At 35.1% G+C, this 21,896-nt stretch overlaps 1 protein-coding gene across 1 annotated transcript in view; it reads left to right on the top strand.

Annotated features, from left to right (window-relative positions):
• The window catches only part of VWA8 (von Willebrand factor A domain containing 8), a 398,456-nt gene that overhangs the window by 219,334 nt on the left and 157,226 nt on the right, over nt 1-21,896 (top strand). The window contains exons 22-26 of the mRNA XM_024230913.3: nt 8,379-8,454; nt 10,701-10,836; nt 13,072-13,191; nt 18,802-19,007; nt 20,634-20,785. Coding sequence (XP_024086681.3) covers nt 8,379-8,454; nt 10,701-10,836; nt 13,072-13,191; nt 18,802-19,007; nt 20,634-20,785 — 690 coding nt within the window. The remainder of the gene's footprint in view (nt 1-8,378; nt 8,455-10,700; nt 10,837-13,071; nt 13,192-18,801; nt 19,008-20,633; nt 20,786-21,896) is intronic.

Here is a 21,896-nt window from a genome sequence, read left to right as displayed (position 1 = left end):
TTTATAACAAGATATAATGAGGTCCAAGATTATAATGTGATTGATACTAGAACAGAAAAATGCGTGCGGATGCTTAACTTGCTCTGCAGCAATAGCCGTCTTCAGTTCAACCCAGTTTCCTGAAAGCGTTGGCTCAGGACAACAGCTCCTTGCTGCTATTTTCCTAATGATGGCTTAAATATTTTTGTATTGAAAGAAACTAGGTATATTATGGAATAGCTTTCAAAATCTACATCACTATGACATAGGGCTAGAGAGTAAAAGAAGTTTTAAATTTTTAAAAAATCTACATCAAATTTTAAGATAAAACATAAGATGACAAGAAAATATGTTTAGAGAGCTGCTTCAGTCTTCTGTCCTCTGATTCCTCAGAGGTATCTGTTCCTTTTCCTCTGCCATTAAAATGACACTGGGGACCGGGTGTGGTGGCTCACGCCTGTAATCCCAGCACTTTGGGAGGCTGAGGCGGGCAGATCACGAGGTCAGGAGATTGAGACCATCCTGGCTAACATGGTGAAACCCCGTCTCTACTAAAAAAACACAAAAAATTAGCCGGGCATGGTGGCAGGTGCCTGTAGTCCCAGCTACTCGGGAGGCTGAGGCAGGAGAATGGCATGAACCTGGGAGGCGGAGCTTGCAGTGAGCTGAGATTGTGCCACTGCACTCCAGCCTGGGTGACAGAGCAAGACTCTGTCTCAAAAAAAAAAAAAACAACAACAAAAAAAAATGATACTGGAAGATAGGCTGGGGGTTGAAATGAATTGTTTAACTTCTGTTGCTAAAAATGCAAACTATATTGTTTTTCCTATGATGCAATTGTGCCTTCCTTTACGAATATCTATCATAAAAACTCAATAAAATAGGTAAATGGTAGAAAACTTAAACACAGATTTTCTCTAAGGTAAGAGTTTTCCAAACATAGTGCTTATTTGTATACTATTTTTTGTTTGACCTGGGTGGTTAAAGTCTGATAAACATGAAACTAGAGCATTGGGAATTTTTTCTGGTTGATGAACAACCAAAATGAGAATAAAATAATTCATGGATTAGAGTATATCAAATAATATTGTGCTATATACAAAATGCAACTTATATAGTAAGTTTTAGATAACATGTATTATGTGAAGATGTATTTTGGGTTATTAACCAAAAGAGACATACCTAACCAACTTCATAGAGAACATGACTCCCCTGTTAGGTTTAAACTGCACCAGACTAGTTTGTTATTTGTCTTGATGATCAAAAATATTCATTTTAACTTTATTTCTTTGAATTGCCTGTGACAAAATGTCTTTTGATATTTAATCTCATGCAAAATTGAGTACTGTACTAAAGATGGTACATTATTAGTATGGTAAGATAAGTTCCCTTAAGTATAGTATGAATTTGAAGTCTTCAAGAAAAGGAATTTTTACCTGTTTTGTTCACAGATACTCCTCCAATCTCTAAAGCAGTACTCATTGGTATTCAATAAATATTTGTTGAATAAAAGACCATAGAAAGTCCTAACATGAAAAAGTGGTCACTCACTAATTTTGTCTCTTTATCACACTTTTATGTTGTTACTCAATTGATAAAGTCTTTTTAAAAAGATCATGTATACCATATTTACTGCTAAAGATTTATGCAGTGGATACAGTGTTCATCAGCCACACATGCTGGTTGCATCTGTGTGTGCATCTTTGTACACTCATTCAACTTTGTATTTTTATCCTTATTTCATTCTTCTATTTTTTTTTCAAAAAAACAATTAGAAAATATGTTTTTCTCTTCAAATAAGGGACCTGCACACTGTCATTCTTTTTTGTCAGGGAAAAGGAAAATGATGTTCCTACAAAGAAATTAGGTCATGTTGAATGCCTAAAATTTACCAAGCTGGAAATCTAGTTTTCAGAGTGCAGATAAAAGATCCAATTTTCTATATACTATTTTAGTGATTTGTTTTTATTTCTAAACAGTAGACAACTTAGAAAATTTTCAGTTAGTTAAAAGACTTGATTATCAGCATGGCTTTGACTTTTGAAGAATTTCTTTTTAAATAGTATTAACATAGTAGTAGGAGACGTGGTAGAGGTAAGTAGATTTTGTAAACTAAACACATTTTGAAATGTTTAGTTTCTATCCGGTGACTGTTTTGCTGTGGCTTTTTGCTACCAGCAGTTCCCAGCAAGAGCCTACCTCTGAAGAGCAAAGTGTTTCATCACAGATAATATTCTATGAATATTATCCCCCTAGTGTTTTCCTTCCTTTTATAGTTAGGATTTTTTGCATCTGAGCATATTAGTGATGAGTGATTGACTGCTAAATAAACTGTCCAACAAAATAACTATTTTAAGATATAGAGTCTTTTCAGCAGCTTTGGCAGAAATATTTTACTTATCATACTAAAAGGACTTTTCCCTCAAAGCGTTAAAAATATTCAAAACACTGTGTAATAATATTCTTTCTGTCTCTCATTCTTGCTCTTTTGTCTTCCTTACTTTTTACACTATCATATTTCTTCAGTGTTCTACGTTAATTCCTTCTATAGAGATGAGTAATGTTGGGCTTCAGGAGGTTAGGAGATTGACCAAACTGAGAAAAGGCCTCAGATTTAGTCTGGTGCTGCTTTTCAACACTGCAGTAGTCGTAGCTCATTTTGTCTTCTTCTTTTTTCTTTTTTTTTTAATTGTACATTGACAGTTTATAATTGTATAAATTTATGGGTTCTGTGAAGGAGGGAGTTGTGTGGGGAAAAAAAATTTATAGTCCAAAATGATGTTATACCTTACGAATACAATCAAAAATAATTAAATCAAGCTAATTAACATACCCAACACGTCAAATAGTTAACATTATTTGTGATGAGAACATTTGAAATTTACTTAGCAATTTTGAAATAGGCAACACTGTTATTAACTAGGAATATTCACCATGTCGTACAATAGAAATCAAAAAGAAGAAGAAAACATGTTCTTCCTGTTCAAAATTCTATACCCTCCTATTGTTGTATCGGATAGCAACACTGCTTTTAACAGTGACTGTTTTTGTTTGAGGGGCTAAGGAAGTTTCTTGCCTAATATGGCAAAGTGAATTTGTCTTTTATAGATAGGGCTAGGGGATGGGATGCCACTATTCTACGGACAGCTCAGACTATAAACATCAAGTGATTCTTAAACTTCTTTACATCACCTTTTTCTAAGTATCACTCTATTTTATTAGTGATAATTCTTTTTAGTCCTCTTTATCTTTATTTCATTACTCATTTTAAAATAGGTCTTGTGACAGTTATGTTCTTGATACCAAGAACTCATCTTCACTTGAAAAATATCTTTTGACAGCATTTACTTCTCTCAATCAATGATGTTAGGCTTATGTCTTACTGGTAAAAATTGCCATTTAATTCTCTTTTCATAATTAAACTTCTGTTTGAAATGTTGAGCAGCTGGGCATGGTGGCTCACGCCTTTTATCCCAGCATTTTGGGAGGCTGAGATGGGCAGATCACCTGAGGTCGGGAGTTCAAGACCAGCCTGGCCTGGTAGAGATGGTGAATACAAAAATCATCCAAGTGTGGTGGTGCATGCCTCTAATCCCACCTCTTCTGGAGGCTGAGGCAGGAGAATCACTTGAACCTGGGAAGCGGAGGTTGCAGCAAGCCAAGATCATGCCATTGCACTCCAGCATAGGTGACAAAGTGAGACTCTGTCAAAAAAAAAAGAAAAAATATTGAGCAAACATTTTTTCAGTGCTGGCTTTGTTCCATATTCTGTCTTTCCTTTCTCATGTTTGGCTCTTATTATTGTGTGGACCATTCCTGTAGGCATTTCTATTTTAATGAACTATAAAGACAGAGAAGATTTTCATCAGCAGCTCTTTGAAACTTATGTGTCTTCTTTCTTCCTTTACTCTTAAGTTTAACTATTATTGTTTTTCTAAAATAAATCTAACTATAAATCAGTTAAGATACAACTTATTAAAATATCATCCTTAAAGTAAACATCGCTATTTTGAGATCTTCTGCTCCTCAATAAATTAGAAGATACTAACTTAATGTACCTTTATAAGCAACATTTCAGAACAGATTGTGCTTGCTCTCTAGAGGCCAATTTTCTTTCCTTATTTTGATAAAAACTTGGTCTTTACACAATTTAATTGCTTTTATTACATGTGGAATAATTTTAAATTACTATTGAAATATAACTCTAATTTTTTAAAAGACTTTAAAGTGCCAAAGTTAAGAATAGAGTTTAGCACAATATTTCTTTGAGCAGCCCCTTTATTGACACAGGCTTTAGTTGATAGATGCTGTAGTCTGTAAGATAGTAGAAAGTGAGAACAGTGATAACATAAATGTCAACACTTAGCTGAACATTCTAATTAATTCATCAAGTATTACTGATAAATGTCTTGTACTAGGAAGACATCTCTTTTTTAAGCTTTAGGCTAAGAACATGTAACTAAAATGTGTTTTAAGTTTTCTTCTCCCTAGTATTGCTGTGACACTAAATTTTCATTAGCTTACATTTCAAAGCTGTTTTTGAGAGGAACAATTCACAAGAGGATTGAAGTTGCAAGAAATAAAATATTCTCTTAGGGTCATTGTTTGTGTGGAGAATTAATCTTTTTATCCAAGTTGCTCATAAATGCAAAGCAATTATTTTAATCAAGCACCCTCTGAAAAAGAAATGCTATATTGTCTTTAAGAGTCAGTTTATGCTACCTGTAACAACAGTAGTCACCTTATTACTTAATAATTTAAAGTTTGTAATTTTATAGTATATCTTCGAAATCAAGCCTTTTTCTTATTGTATTAAGTCTTATGCAGACAATAGTGGATTATTTCCCACTTACAAAATGAGGGTAACTTACTGAAACATAAACCTACTAATTTCTTAAGTTCAATATTATTTTACATATTTTACTAGCCTTTGCTTTTTTTTATGTACTAGATGAAGGGACTTATTGTAAGAGCAGAACAAAACCACATTTATCCTATAAATTTCTCTTTCTCGCATACTACTCCGCTAAAAGCCGTGTTTTCCATTTGCATTTATTCTTATTTTAGTCTCCTTTGGAAATCGTCTGATTTGTGCTTGTTTTCTCAAACCTGTGATTTTTATTTCTAGCACAGAAGTCTTTTGAGAAATCTAATTTGGCAAGTTGTATGCTATCAGAATTCGAGTGTTACAGAGCAACTTCATTTTCTTTTTAAAATTAGAATTCAGGTTTAATTTACTTTTCTTAATCTGCTATGAAGCACAATAATTATTAAGGTAACAACTGAATTTCCTTTCTACTAATAATGATGCAAGGGTTCCTTTTTCTTTTTGGTACTGGAAGATGACATGTTGTTGCCCATTAAATATGTGAAAGCTGAGGTGAGAAATTCATTATATTACTATAAAAATCTATGTGAACACGTCTATTTCCCTTCCTCATCCACCCCCTTCTGTATTGCTAGAATATTAACAATTAATATAAGTAAGTTTAATTAAACTTTGTTCTTGATTTGTTTAAAACTTTAACAATTAATTTGTTAGCAAAAAAATAACATATGCCCTGCAGTAAGTTTATAAAACCCATAAATACAGAAAATAGATATATGACAAACCATGTGTTATATAGGGATCATTTTATTCATACTAAAGGTTTATGATCACCAATAACTAGCCACAATGTATTTTTCACTTTCCCTATCATCTCTCAGGGCTTTATTTTTATACACAATTTAATTTGTTTTTTAGAGAAGATAAACAAAATTAGATTCTTTGTAAAGTGTAGTGCTAGGGCCATAAGAAGCAGTAGATTATGGGGGCAGATGCCCGGCCCAGGAGAGTCAGGATTATGACGATGGGAGTTGGTTAGGAATCAGGAACAGCAATAGGCCAGAATCCCAGAGAATTAACTGAAGAAATTGTTTGGTCAAGTTAGAAGGATAACCTTTCCAAGTTGGAGGCAAATAGTCTACAAATTGTAAATGTCAATAATTGTATTGCCAGCATACCTGTTCAAGCTCCGTAAATGAGGACTCTGGTGGGGAAGGTACACACCGCAACCATAAGTTCTAGTTCAACTCCATCTTGGACATAAACCATCAACTCCTCAGTCCCTTGACTAGTCAATCCCATGCGTACCTTCTCAACATGACTATACTTTCTAATACAGACCTACAGATGCATTCCTTAGAATGCACCATTTCTTTTTTTTTTTTTTTTTTTAGACGGAGTCTCGCTCTGTCACCCAGGCTGGAGTGCCGTGGTGCTATCTCAGCTCACTGCAACCCCCGCCTCCCAGGTTCAAGCGATTCTCCTGTCTCAGCCTCCTGAGTAGCTGGGATTACAGGCACGTGCCACCACTCCTGGCTAATTTTTGTATTTTTAGTAGAGATGGGGTTTCACCATGTTGGTCAAGCTGGTCTCGAACTTCTGACCTCGTGATCTGCCTGCCTCAGCCTCACAAAGTGCCGGGATTACAGGCTTCAGCCACTGCACCCAGCCATAATGTACCATTTCTTACCCGTAAGAGAATTAGCCTTACTCTGACCCAACATTTACTAGAGGAGGTTCCAGATTCTCTGTTTAAAAACAAAATCCAATGATCTGATAAATTTGAAAGTCCATGTATTTTATCCTGCACTATAAACTACATCATTGACCTTTACTTTTTCGTATATTTTGTTTATTTCATTCATTCAACAAATATTTATAGAATTCCTCCAGTGAGCCAGACATCTTCTAGATGGGGGACAGAATGAGGGACAGTGTGGGCATGTTCTGTACTCTTAGATCTTACAGTCTGTGTGGGAAGATAGTAAAATAAGTACTTACAGTATAGTGTGTTAAGGGCTGAATTAGGGGATATATGGGTCACAAGGGGAACACATAGCAGGGGCACCTAAGTTGGTCTACAAAAGGTCAGGGAAGGGATTTTTCAAGAAGTACCATCTATGCTAAAAAACTGAAGATGAAGTGAAAGGTAGGCAGCAAGGAACTTTCAGTCACAACAACAACAATAATGATAACAAATATCTAAAGCTGGTATATAATTACACCCCTGCTATCTGCCAGATATGGCGTTAGACACTTTCCAAGTGTTCTATCAGCAATCCTTTTGGGTGGGTTTTATTACTTACCCACAATCACATGGCCAATAAGGGGCAAAAACAAGAATTTGAATCCTGATTGATATGACTCCAAGGTCTTTGCACTACTCCACAGCTGCCTCTCAAAGCAATTAACTGATTTTTATTATATTTCTTATACTAAAAGCAAAACAGTTATTTGATGACATGTTAAGTTTATCTTGTATTTTGTTGTCAAGTGCTATTTATTTCTTTTTAAAAAACAGATACACATTTTACAATTTTAATAGATTGTAGTAAAGTTTGGCATTTGGGTGTACGTTTCACAAGTATAATGTCGAGGTCTGAAGTTCACTGTCCAGTAGTGTCTTATACATAGCAGATAGTCAAAACAACACAATTGCAACTTCATGCTTTACTTTGAATAAGAAGTAGGGTAGTTTGAAAAAATAACTGAACTCTTCAAAGACGCTCCTCATATTTTTAAAGTAGTTCTAATTCTCTATGGGAAATAATCTTAGATAGAAGGCGAAGATACAAAATTGATCGCCTTAAAAATATCAGACCCTACCTATCACCTGCAACTTCCTTACACACATTTTGGCAAGAATATCCACACTTGATGTGAATGTTACATCTCATCATGTAAGGAGGTTGTTAACATCAGGATAGCCAACTGTTAATATTTTTGAAGATCCTGATCTAAAGGAGGGTCAAGTAAATAGTAAAAAGTAGATTTAAGAAATATAATGGATTGCCTTAATGCCAGCAGAAATGTTCAAAATCCCATAAAGTAATTCTTGAGTATTCTTGGCAAGCGGTGTGATAGTCTGGCTTTGGCACCTAGTGATGGCAGTTTGGTCCTGAATGTGTAATTACTAGATTTGCTTTAATTGTCCATGTCAGCATGCCAATCATTACCAAACTTGCCATCAAAATTATATTTAAACAACATAAATATTATATAATACATATATATATATATATTTTAGTTTCTCGTCTTCACCCTCAGGTGGTAATTTTGAGGTGTGAAGTGGTTACAAGAGATATTACCAGAAAGAAAAACAGAAGTAAAGAATCTGGATAATCTATAAGTCTGGATTAATTCTCAAATTCTTTGTAATTTATACTGTATTAAGTCTACAAAGTATTGTTACTCAAATAAATGTCACTTGCTGTTTTTTTTTTGGTGGGGGGAGAGGAAGCAGGATGATGAACAAAAATCTTTTAAAAAATGCACCTGTGGTGTATTTTTATCATGATCAATCATCAGCTTATTTCCTTCCTAACTATAAAATGTATTGGTTTTACTTTAGGGATACCACAGTACAAACTCTTACGCTTCAGCCTTCGGTTAAAGACGGACTTATTGTGTATGAAGACTCACCTTTGGTTAGTAATCTAATCATAGAAATATTTTCAAGTGTATTTTTGTATCATAGTTGTATTTCAGTTTTTGGAGGATGGATCTCTCATGGATTACGTATTAGTCTGTTTTCATGCTGCTTACTTATAAAGACATACCTGAGATGGGGTAATTTATAAAGAAAAAGAGGTTTAACGGACTCGCAGTTCTACATGGCTCTGGAGGCCTCACAATCATGGTGGAAGGTGAGAGGCATGTCTCACATGGCAGCAGGCAAGAGAGAATGAGAACCAAGCAAAGGGGTTTCCCCTTGTAAAACCATCAGATCTTGTGAGACTTATTCATTACCACAAGAACAGTATGGGGGAAACTGCCCCCATGATTCAGTTATCTCCCACCGGGTCCCTCCCACTGGGTCCCTCTTTTGAATTATGGGAGCTACAATTCAAGATGAGATTTGGGTGGGGACACAGCCAAACCGTATCAGATTCTGATATGTTTCAGCCTAACTGGAAAGCATTCATTCATGTTCATTTTAGGAGAGGATATATGCAAATTATTGGGAAGATAACATGTTTTCCTATTTTGTTCTTCTCTCTTCAGAGTGAGAGATTTAGAGAATGACAGCAATCCTCTATTGATTTCTTTTCTATTCCAGATTTTTTTTAAAGTTTACTATCATTTTCAAATGTATAGAGTTTGAAAATAGGTAACGTTTCTAGAAAAGTTTTTAAAAATGGTTCTAATTAATAAAATATTAGCCAAGTGTTTTAGACAGCTGGGAAGATCCAGTTCTCAACTTCCTACACAAGACCTAAAGAAATCTCAGCCTGCCAGCCATGTCCCTCTGCGCACATGACACCTTTGCAGTAATGGCACAAATAAGTCATCATGTGAACCTCTGTGGTCCAGACCCCAGGGAGTGGAGTCTTTAGGATCTCTTGTTTGAGTTCTCCCAGGTTGGGCCTGTCTTTCCCTGAACAAAGACGGGGTTGAGGATAGAAGCTACATGTTTTCTTTTTTTAAATTCAGGTTTTTTTAAATTCTAAAATTTAAAAAAGAAATTTCTTATAAGTTTTTTAAAAATATGGTTTAAAATAATTGTGGTAGAAGGAATGCCCATTTCTTAATCTGTATTTTCTTAAAATATACCATCCTATGAGAAAAATTAGGATATTGTCCACTTTACATTATATTTCTTACTATTTTTTTAAAAATCTTGAGATTTTCACTTAAATTCATTGGATATCTTCTTTTATCCACACCTCAAAAATGTTTTTAAGAGTTTTCTCTAGTTTTCATCTTTCTTTTCATGATGTCACCATCAACCCAGTCACCTTAAACCTACGATTTATTTTTCCTTTTTCCTCTTCCCACCTAAGCAGTTGCCAAGACTATAGATTCTGTCTCTACAAAACCTTCAAATCAATCTAATGCCTTTTATTTCCATTTTTTTCATACCTCCCTCAAATCAGATTCCCAAACCACTTTTTGGCCAAACTATTCTGCATATTGTCGCCAGATTAAATATCCTGAAGTGTAGCTCCAAGCTCCACTTCTATCATGTGTGAACTCATAACCATTAAATTGCATCCCATTACTTAATGAGGCAGTACCTATTTCTTGGTCTGGCAGTTAAACCCTTAGTGGTAGACACCCAGTCTACCCTTCCAGTCCGTTTTCTCACATTTAACTTCTAATTCAGCCAGCATAGACTGTTCATAGTCACTCATTTCTAGATATGCCCCAGGATTTCTTGAGTTTGACCATTGATTCTCTTTGTCTTGAGTAACCACCTTTTCTGCACTATCCATTTGGGTCTATTACAATTGTATACTCTTTTAAGAGCTTTAACAAATTCGATGTTCTAATATCCACAGTGATTGTGATGTCTCACTCCTCATAACTCCCATGGCACTTTCTCTATTTGTTATGCTTATTTTAAATCTCTCCTGTTCTTGGGTGTGAGATGTTGTTGGGTATCACTACCATGGGAATAATTTTAATACTAAAACGAAATAAAAAGATAACTGTAGAGTTGGCAGTTTAGTAACTACGTGAAGCTTTTGGTAGAAATCCCAAAATTTTGTTTCCAGCTCTGCTATAGATGTGTGTGTGTGTGTGTGTGTGTGTGTGTGTGTGTGTGTGTGTCTATGTGTATACTTGTAACTTAAATAAAGCCAGCTGTTATAAGTCCAAAGCAGTAAGTAATAAAGTTTTAATAATGGCTGTCTTCATTTAATTGTTTATGATAAATTTTCTGTCTTCAAAGGTTAAAGCAGTAAAGTTGGGTCATATTCTGGTAGTAGATGAGGCCGACAAAGCCCCAACAAATGTCACGTGTATTTTAAAAACTCTAGTAGAAAATGGAGAAATGATTCTAGCAGATGGAAGACGCATTGTTGCAAGTGAGTATTTTAAAAAGCAATGTTTCCTTTAATAAATACAATGTTTATATCTCTGTATCAAATCACAAACTTAGCTGGCTACTTATTTACAATAATAAGCATAAGTTCAATATGACTTAAGTTGCCTGTATTGACAATCATTTATAAAAATTAATACATCTGAATCTAGCTTTGTCAGTTTTACTTTTACAGCCACCAAGCATCTTTGAAATTTTTAGTAGTAGTATTAGGGCAAATCAACTTTGTATTTTTTTACTCTGACAATACCAACATATAACCCTTGTACTCATCTCCCAATTATTTGTGTATGATTTTTTTTTTCAATTTGCTCATTATAATAAAAAAATGCTGGACTTTTTATTTTATATGTACACATATATGTGGTGAATACGTGTGTATATATAAAGACATATATCACACACACACTCCTACCTTAGGAAGAAGTTATCCTCGGTTTTTTATTGTCTCCTGCCCCCCTCCCACACACACCCTTTTTGTTGTTATTATTAGGAAAAAAATGAAGATAGATTAATCTTGTCAGTGTATTTAAACTACAAGGAACAATTAAGTTCAATGCAATGTAAGAACATTTTCTAATTTCAAATTTAAAATGTTTGTGTCCTGAAAGGACTTGAAAATCTATAACTAGCCATTGAAAATATATAGCCAACCAGAGCAACCAAACAAGTTGAGACTAATAACTAAAATCTTCCATATTCAAAGAGAGTATGTAAGGAAAACCCCATTAAAAAGGTACAAGTGCATCACCACAGAGATGTTCTGCAACAACATCACTGCAAGATTGCCATTTCTGAGCATGAGCTTAGCACTAATAAAAGCATTCTAATATTTCAGTTTCACAATGAATTTATGTGAAAAATTAGAATTTGAGTTACCCTGAATACTTTCTCTTAAAAAAAAAAAAAAAAAAAGATCATTCAGACCCTCAGAATTCTACCTGCCCTTATGAGGCATTATGAGGACAGTGAAATGGAAAAGAAGGAAGAATTGCTGAAACACAATTGTAGTTCAGAAATAATTATCTCCTGGCAACCCTCTACATTCTCTGATATGTTTTTGAGGAATAGTCATTGTAATTTTAAACTCAAGTATGATTGTAGCTGACATTTTGAACAAGAGCACTTGAAGCTCTTTTGAATGTAGTTTCATGAACCATCACTTGTAGGGTTATATTTTTCATTTACTTTTTAAATTTTTCATTTTTTATTGTCATTTTTGTTTTGATTAACTGATTAAATTTTGCCTGTAGCCACATACCCTTGTTATTTTCCACTATTAAGATTAATGGGGATCAGAGTTAAAACTATTGGTTGTATTGGTGTACATGAATATGTACATGCTGAAAGATCACTTTTTGGTATCATAAAAAAATGAGAGTAGACTCTTCCAAACTCATCTCAAATAAAGCTATAGGTACTTCACAACTATCATTTTTTAAAGATGGGCAACCTAAGGGTGGAGTTTAAATAAATTCAGATACCAAGTGGTTCTTCCTGAAATAACCATAATAAAACTTTTACTATCTTAAATTATTTTCTGGACTTCCAATTCTATCCGAAATGTACACTAGCCAGTAGAAATACCTTTCACATTTACACAAAGAAAGCCCCAGTCAACTTAAGATCACTTATTTTAAGAACTATGGTACAATCCCATGATTCGAAATAAGTCAACATTGTACTAATGAGTTGACTAGGTTTTTAAGACCTTTATTCTATTAATATGTATTTAGTTTTCAGGGTGCATGATCTAAACAGGAATAACTCCTTAGCTGCGTAATGGCAGGCTCTATGCAAAAGGATGAGGTTACTGATTTGATAAAAACTAAAGAACTTATCCTTTAGCTATTCCTTGGATTCTCCCTTATTATGGATTTCTATCTTTAATTTTTTTAAGGACTAACAACATCTCAAGCCAGGCTTAAGTACTGTAAGTCTACATTTGGACAAGGTTGCTTTTTTTTAGATGTACTCTGAATGTATATAAGAGTGCAAGTCCCTGTACAATTTAGTATATGCTTTATCAGTGTTTGGTTCTTGAGCAAAGTTTTTCAAGAACGTTTTTGTTTCTGCAACCAAGTTATCACAGCCAGATATCTTAGAGCTTTTTATAATTGAACAGTATAACTATTTATGTTATCTTAAAGACTGTTGCTTGATATTTTTAAGAATTATTAAATATTGATGAAGAATAAATAGCAATTTTGTTTTTCAGATTCTGCTAATGTGAATGGAAGAGAAAATGTTGTAGTGATTCATCCTGATTTTAGGATGATTGTTCTGGCAAACAGACCTGGATTTCCTTTCCTAGGCAATGATTTCTTCGGTACCTTAGGTAAAAACAGTAATGATAATAACAATACCAATAGCAGTAATAATAATATTAGTAACACTGCTGTAGTGGCTGTCATTGAATGCTTATCATGTGCTGTGCCGCCATCATAATCACCTTGTGAGAATATTCATTATCCCCCTTTTAGTGAAGAAAAATATCTGATATTCAGAGAGGTTTTTGTTTTGTTTTGTTTTTTTCCGAGATGGACTCTCGCTCTGTCACCCAGACTGGAGTGCAGTGGCATGATCTCGGCCCACTACAACTTCCGCCTCCCGGGTTCAAGTGATTCTTCTGCCTCAGCCTCCCCAGTAGTAGGGATTACAGGCGTGTGCCACTGGGCCTGGTTAATTTTTGTATTTTTAGTAGAGATGGAGTTTCACCATGTTGGCCAGGCTGGTCTCGAACTCCTGACCTCATGTGATCCACCTCCCTCGGCTTCCCAAAGTGCTGAGATTGAGCTTAGATGTGAGCCACCATGCCCAGCCCAGAGAGATTATTTTTTGATAGTGTCTGGGATAATGAGTGGTGGACTTGGGCTTCATATCTAAGTCTATCTGATCCCAGAGTCTTTTTTCTTAAACCATTACACTATACTTTGTTGTTTGGGACCTCTTGGAAAAAACTACAGAATAAGAAATGGTTTTACTTTTGTCACATCCCCCTAACCATGAAAAAGACTGAGATCAGCTCTGAGGAGACTGATTCACATTGATTGGAGAGGCCCTGGGATAAACTTACTCATCAAAAGTCTTTAAGAAGGACTTCTCTTCTCTATAGCAAGTATATAATTCTGGACTCTCACACTCAATGTGAAGCAGACCCAGTCTCTCAGTGGGATCTCTGATCTAGCAATTACCTGAAAAGGAATTTATCCAAGGAATTTACCTATACAATGTTTAAGTACAAGGATAGGCACTATAGCATTGTTTATAGTAGAAAGAATGGAAACAACCCTAATATCCATCTAAATGGGACTGGATAAAAACATTTTTTGTATCCGCACAATAGAATGCTATGCAGTTGTTTAAAAAAAGAGAATAAGTTTACTGATGCTGATAGAAAAAAAAAATCAATACTCAAAATAGTAATTGAAACAATAAGTAAGTAAAGTGGGTATAGTAGTTTACCCGTTCATATGTTTTGGAAAAGGCAGGAGGGATGGGTACATGCATATGCTTGTATATGCATAGAATTTCTCCAGAAAGGTCCACAAGAATCTGATAAGGCATTGTTTGCAATGGAAGTTAGGGATGGGAATATAAAATACTCAGTTATACTATTTTTGTAGTTTTTATTATGTACAGATACTACCTTAAAAGTTACTAACAATTCATAGATGACTGATGCACTTAGAAATGTAATAATGTAAACACACCAAAGAAAAGTTGTTTCTAATTGTAAAGAGGTTTGAGTTCTTTTTATGTTTATAGGTCACCCCTTATACCCCAAGTCACTCCTTATCACATTTATTTTAATGCCTATAAGAATACTCACTCCCTGTTCTGTCTCCATCTTCCATCCACCTCCAAATCCTAAAACATACTGTGCCATCTGCTCTTGTTTTGTCATCCACCCCTATTCATCCTTGTCACTTCTTATTGATCTTTTAGCCCTTTACTCACTTTCATTCTCTCCAACCCTACTCTTCTTTTGGAGTGGTTGCAATATACACATATGTGACCCTTCCCACTCTCTGGCCTCTTGGCTCCTTGAATGTTTTTATTCCAGCGGTCTTATCTTATACCATATCTTAGCCATTCATGGCTAGTTTCTACAACTGACACTTCTGTAATTTCCGTTTCATATTCGTCCTCAATTGTCCTTGGGATTTTTATCTCATCCATGCATTCACCACCTCCAGTCTTTCCAGCTACTCCCTCTACTACACCAAATCCAGTAACTCTTCAAATGTATGAGAAGCTTCAATCCATTGATCCTACCACCTTTTCACCTACCCATCTTGATATATTTTCTTCTCCTTTACCCAGCCTTTTTTTTTCTTACCCAGCTTCAATTCCATAATCTTTCACATTTATGACTCCCTTACATATATTCTTCAGCTTCCCTGTTCTTCTCTTAGCTTGTCCTATGCACTTGGAACCCCTCTGCCCTTGAGAGAGAGAGAGTTGGTTACTGCCAACTCTCTAACAACATTGAACCTACACATGTGCAGCTGAATGTGGTTAGAAAAAGCCCAAAACTGACCAATCTCATTTCAAATTCTTAACAATGGACCTCAAGTGTCCCTAAATGCAATCACACCGTGCTTTGCTAGACCTTTCACTTTCCTGTTCTCCTAGGGTAATTCATATCTTCTCTCTCCTTGCAGCTCCAACACTGCTGGATGAATTTCTTTTTGTTTTAAAATTATACAATACTTGAACATTCACTTACTGCAAGAGATTGAAATATAGAAGGGCTTATGGAGGGGAAAGGGAAATTCTCTTTCATTTTCCCACCAGTCTCATTCCTTCCCCATTGCTAACCAGGATTCAGTTTACTGACTTTCTTTTAGATTTCTGTTACTTTCTCCTGTCTTCCTACTGCACTGAGAAAAACGAAAGCAATTAAAAACAAATGTCCACAGACTCCTACAACCAAGTCTTCCACCTACGATGCTCTGCTTTCCCACTTGTTGCAGGTAAACTGTTCACATTCCCATCTAGAGGGAGTCCCTCCAGATGAGCACCAGATCCCGCCTTTTGAAGGTTGCTGCTCTAGCAGTTCTGCCCTCCCTCTCCTGTATCAGCAACTTCCCTCTCCTTACACTATTCCCATCTGCAATCAGGCTATTTCCTTCATCTTCAAAACACACACACACACAAACCTCTTAATCTTACTCTTTTTGCCGTCTATTGCTACTTTTTTTCTTCTCCTTTGTAACAAAATTCCTCACAGTCATTTGTACTCAAGAGTTGTCTATACTTGCTATCTCCGTTTCTTCTGCACCATCCTCACTTAAGTGCATTCTAATCAGATTTTTGCTCCCATTACTCCACAGAAACAGTTCTTATCTAGGTCATTAGTGACTTTTCTATTGCTAAATCCAGTGGTTGATTCTTAGTCCTCATCGTACTGAATCTACCAGCAGTATTTAATATAGTATACAGTTGATACAGTTAGTCACTCTCTTCTCCTTGATGCATTTTCCTTCACTTGACTTACAATACTTCTTCAAGTATGTTCTTGGTTTCTTACCTTAATAACTATTCCTGCTCAGCCTTATTTGTTGGAGCTTGTTAGAATGTCCCAAGGCTCAGGCCCTGGTCCTCTTACCTATCTATACTCATTCCTTTAATAAAATCAGAATGTGTCATGTTTTAGACTACCAGTTATATGCCTGTTATTGCCAAATATTCATCTCCAACCCAGACCTTCCTCCTGAACTTCACACTCATATCCAGCTTCCAGTTCAATAGCTCCTGTATCTCGAATTTAACATGTCCATGATGAACTTACTTTTTTTTCTTAAACCTGATTAATTTATAGTCTTTTGTAAATCTCTGCTAATGACAACTCCAAATTCATTTTTTGTTTCTTTCTCTTATGCTCTTTTCCAAATATCCTGCAATCTTATTGGCTATACCCTCAAAATATATTCAGAATTATCCTACTTTCCCCATCACTTCCATTTGCCACCATGATGATCTGAGCCACCATCGTCTCTTACCTGGATTACTTCACATAGTCCCCTAATGGGTCGCCCTGCTTCCAGCCTTATTCTTTGTTATGAACTGTGAAAGATCTAAGAGTTTACTCTACTTTCAAGCTAACAAGTTAGCCTGCCACAGAAGGCATTCATGGCAGAAGACACTAGACTCCTGAGTCAGAGACAAAAGAGGAATGATTATTCAGCAAAAGCAGTAGTCAGAGTACCAGCATTTGTGCTGGTTCCTCAAGCCCCACTTCCCACAGGGCAACAGAAAGAGGGCCAAACGATACCTGCACTTACAGTGAGATGCCTTATAGAAGAGGAACCCAGAGCTTAGGTAACCCAAATTACCTTCTTACAAAGAAAGAAAGAGAGAGAGTCAGAGAGAGAGAATATATTTTCCAAGGCTGCACTGTTTGCTCTACAGATATTCTTGGAAATACAGCCAATGTGATCAGTGCCTCTGCTCACAAGATATTTATCTTCCTACACCCTTTTGTGGTGTGTTCACAGCACAGTAGTCCACGCCTCTGCTAAAATCCTCCATGGCTTCCCATTGTATTCTGAGTAGAGGTACAAGTATTTACAACAGTTTGCAGTGTCCTACACAGTATGTCTCCCACATCCTCCTATGTCTGTAACCTCGTGTCCTGTACTGCTTGGTGCTGCTCTATTCACTTCCTCTGTTCCATCCACTCTGCTCTCCTGCCTCTTCCTTCCATATGCCAGGTATGCCTGCCTTAAGTTCTTTGGATTAGCTGTACCAGCTGCCTGGAATGCTCTTCCCCCAGGTATCAACATTTGCTCAGATGTTACCTTCTCATGAGGTTTACCTGACTGACCTCCCCCAGCATCACCATTTCTACTGTCCTAATTAATCATTATTTGATGAGTGAATGAATGAGGGGTCAATTATCTTTTTATGTTAGTGATAGGTTTTATTTTCAGCAAAAAAGGCAAAAGCCATTCTTCACCTTTGTATTTGAAAAGCTTTAGTATATGAGATAAAATTTTGAAGATATCATGACTTTCATTTTATTCAATTGCTTTTAAATACACACATACAAAATAACTGTTCAAATGGTTCCTAAATCAAAGATCTTATTGCTACCTTACTAGATATCCTCATTTTCTAAAATGAACATATTAAATAATGTAAGTCTATTTACTTTTACTTCATTTGGTCCGTGGTCTCTTAGATTATGAATCAATAGAATTATTTTTCTAGTACATTCTCATTTCCCTAAATTACAGAAGAAATATTGTGTTTCTGCATTCCTTTTCTTGATTTTAATTCAGACAATGTCTCTACAGGTTTACTCTACCAAAACTAACCTCTAAAGTATATTCTATCAATCTGCACAAGACACAAATTTTTTAGAGAGTGATGCTACTAATTCTCCCTTTTTTAGTGCATAAAGAAGCATTTATATGAGATAGATGTATATAATTTTTGAAGATACTCAACATTTGTTGAAGTTAAAAAGGCCATCTCAGAACCATTTGAAATATATATTCCCATTAATAGAAAAGGAATAAATTATCTAAACTCTGTTTGCATGTATGCATTTTTTTAAAAAAGTACTAATACAGGTCTGGAAAAATAAATGCACTAAACATTAAGACTCAGTGCTTTTTGGGGAGGGAGTGGCATTGGCAGAGACTTAAAGGAGAATTTTTTTTCTTCTTTGTATTGGAATATCTCCCGGTGAGCATGTATTCAAGTATTATGTAAGTTTTTTAACAAAAATAAATTCGTGGAGATAAACCATCCATCACTCAGTTTTCTTTTCTTTTGCTTCAGTCATTTGTTTTCTTCTCTGTACCGTCCTATTGTTGGATGGGCTTTCTATGCTTTGATGAGCAACCAGTGGCTCTTTAAACAACCATTCCATTTTTTCCTGTGACATCGTAATGGATTTGTTGCATATTGAATGTGAATCTTTTCTCTCCTTTAGGTGATATTTTTAGCTGCCATGCAGTTGATAACCCCAAACCCCACTCGGAGCTCGAGATGCTCAGACAGTATGGACCAAATGTGCCTGAGCCCATCCTTCAGAAGCTTGTGGCTGCCTTTGGAGAGCTGAGGAGTTTGGCTGACCAAGGGATTATTAACTATCCTTATTCTACCAGAGAAGTTGTCAACATAGTCAAACATTTACAGGTAGGTATGGCACACACCTGTACATAAGAGCCATCACTGTCTTTTTTATTTTTTATTTTTTCAGACTGTACAGTTTGTACCAGAGTTTTTAATTTCCATAAATATGATAATGAGTCAGATTACATGATTTGAAATGTGTATAATCTAAGTTATAAATATGGTAGGCCAATGAACATTATTTTCTGTTCAGCTTTTGAATTAACTTTGGCAAAGTCTGTAGTCATTACCAAGGAGTTAGGAAATTTGGTGGGAGGCTGTTAGAGGGCAGTTGAGGCAAGAGAGTGAGTCAGTGGGGAAATCTTCCTGTTCTGTTCTTTGGCTTTTTACAACAAGCATGTGGTATGTGGGTAAAAAATATTTTCATTTTGAAACAAATCACATGGAGACAACAGTAAACAGAGTAGGAACTAACAGTACTGATTAAATACCTGTAAATACTGCAAGGAAGTTTTACAAGATAGAGTAGGCAGGAGAATGAAATTTCCCGTGAGCATGTACTATGTGTACTCCACCTTAGTAAAGAAACAAACAAATAAAAAATGATATAAATCTTACTTACAGAACAAATAAGGGTCTCCAAGCTAACAGTCACAACCCAACAACTCTTGACCTCCGCCTTATCCCCAACCCTCCAAGAAAACCCTAGAAAGAAAAGTAGAAAGGTGGGGCAGGGAGAGTACACACAAGGGAAGATGTTGATCCAAGGATACAAAAGTTCCAGTTAGACAGGAGAAATAAGTTTTTGAGATCTATTGCACAGCATGGTAACTATAGTTAATAACAATGTAATGTATATTTTGAAATTGCTGAGAAAGTAGATTGTAAGTAATGGTTGTACCATAAATAAAGGTGTGTTAAAAGATGGATATATTAATTAGTGTGATTTAACCATTCTATAAGGCATACATACATTGGAATATCACATTGTACCCCATAAATATATACAGTTATTATTTGTCAATTAAAAATATATGGAAAGAAAGCAAGATTAAAAATAAAAGCTTTGTTCTGCCTATAAAACCGTAAGTCCAATACAGCCAGCTCAGAACCCATCACCTAAAGAAAATCAAAGCAGACCCAGGAAAGGACTCGGAGGACATGAGCAGTGTAAATTCAGTTGTAGTCATACTTGTTTTCTTGCCCTCTACTGCTCCCTGTTTCTCTGTTGTTTGTACTTTTTATGTTCCTTCCTTCTTTTCTTGTTGCTTTATCTTTTCTTCTTCATTTATTCATAGACTGACTTTTCTGAAAACTTTGGTATAGATATTTAACACGCTCCTTTACTTAACTAGCATTTTTAAACTGTTTGATCTGGTACTCATATTAAAGGCAGGAGATTTCAGAAAGCAGTGGCAATCACTGACACCAGGATCTAGGCACTGCTCTAACATTTGAGAGGAGGAACTCTTTCCCCTCAAATTCTGGCATTTATTTAAAAAAGAAAATATTGTTAAGTCATCTGAGCAAACATTGAAAGAGAAAAATGTCTACATTCCTACTACCTGCTTATTTGACAAGGCCAGTAAATTTCTGCTGTAGTTCATTTGATCATTATTGTCCTATCCATTTCATAAATCTTGTATATTTTATCACATGCATAATAAGGGAATTTTTTTTTTAATACAGAAATTTCCCACTGAAGGTCTCTCCAGTGTAGTTCGAAATGTGTTTGACTTTGATTCCTACAACAATGACATGAGGGAGATATTGATTAACACTTTACACAAATACGGGATACCTATCGGAGCAAAGCCTACCAGTGTGCAGCTGGCAAAGGAGTAAGGCAAATTCAGTACTCTTCTGATTCTTAAATGCTGATAGTTCTTGATTTATCATTGCATTCTACAAAACTGAGTTGCTATGGAAATTACTTTCCATGAGTAAGCTTTTCAAATATATGTATATGTTGCTATTTGCTGGCTGCTTTTCAGTTAAATAGCATTATTTATAGGCCTGTAAATTGAAAATTTTGATTATTATGTATGTCCCATGAGTAGATGTAATACAGTCAAATAAAGGGAAATATTTGTTTCTTTAACAGTCTCAGTCCTTTTGTTGAATTACTATGAGTATTACTATTTCGTATAATCCAGTGCACATCATTGTATGAACATGAAGACCACATAAAGAGATAATGTACATTTAGTTGATATGTTCTTATTTCTGTTACTATATAGTTTTCTTTATGATAATTTTCTAAATTTATGATCATGTTAACTAGAGAGATTTTTGGTTACTTATGTCAGCTTCATAGAGGAAAGAGGTAGTAAGAACTAGTGGGTTTATTTCATGTGAGCTAGTTGCCTACCCTTTATTTTATAATCATAGGCTACTACTTCATGTTAGTTAAGAATCTTGCACATATATGGTGTTGATCAGAAAAGTAATTGACAGAGTTTTTTAGTAGAGTAATTAAGTCAGCACAAATTCACTAGAAAATAGTTTTCAATATGCCTAACTTATTGATGATGCATCTAATACCATCTTTGTCTATAAAAATAGTTAATTATAAATTCATAGGGGATAATAATCACTTTTAAATTACTGTTCAATTTTAGCCCCAAAAGGAGATACTATCTTTCTGTAGAAAAAATGTGTTAAATATAAATCACTGATTATATATTAAATATAAATCAGTGATTAGCAAAAAAAAGTTGCATATATATATATATATATATAATCTCCAAAGTGTATACTCATCCATATTTATTGATTCTTTGAAGTCATTATAAAAACTTGTCAGGATATATGCCAATAGAAATAAATTATTAAAGTATCAGGAATTTCTAAAAGAGAAACAAATATTTCCCTTCTGTGTTAAAAGAACAAGATGGACTTATCTTAGAAATTATATTATCTGTGCATTGGTTTATATTATTAATGAATAAG

This window comes from Pongo abelii, chromosome 14 (genome assembly GCF_028885655.2).
Source record: "Pongo abelii isolate AG06213 chromosome 14, NHGRI_mPonAbe1-v2.0_pri, whole genome shotgun sequence".
NCBI lineage: Eukaryota > Metazoa > Chordata > Mammalia > Primates > Hominidae > Pongo > Pongo abelii.
Note: the sequence above shows the minus strand (reverse complement) of the source record. Positions and strands in the feature narration are given on the sequence as shown.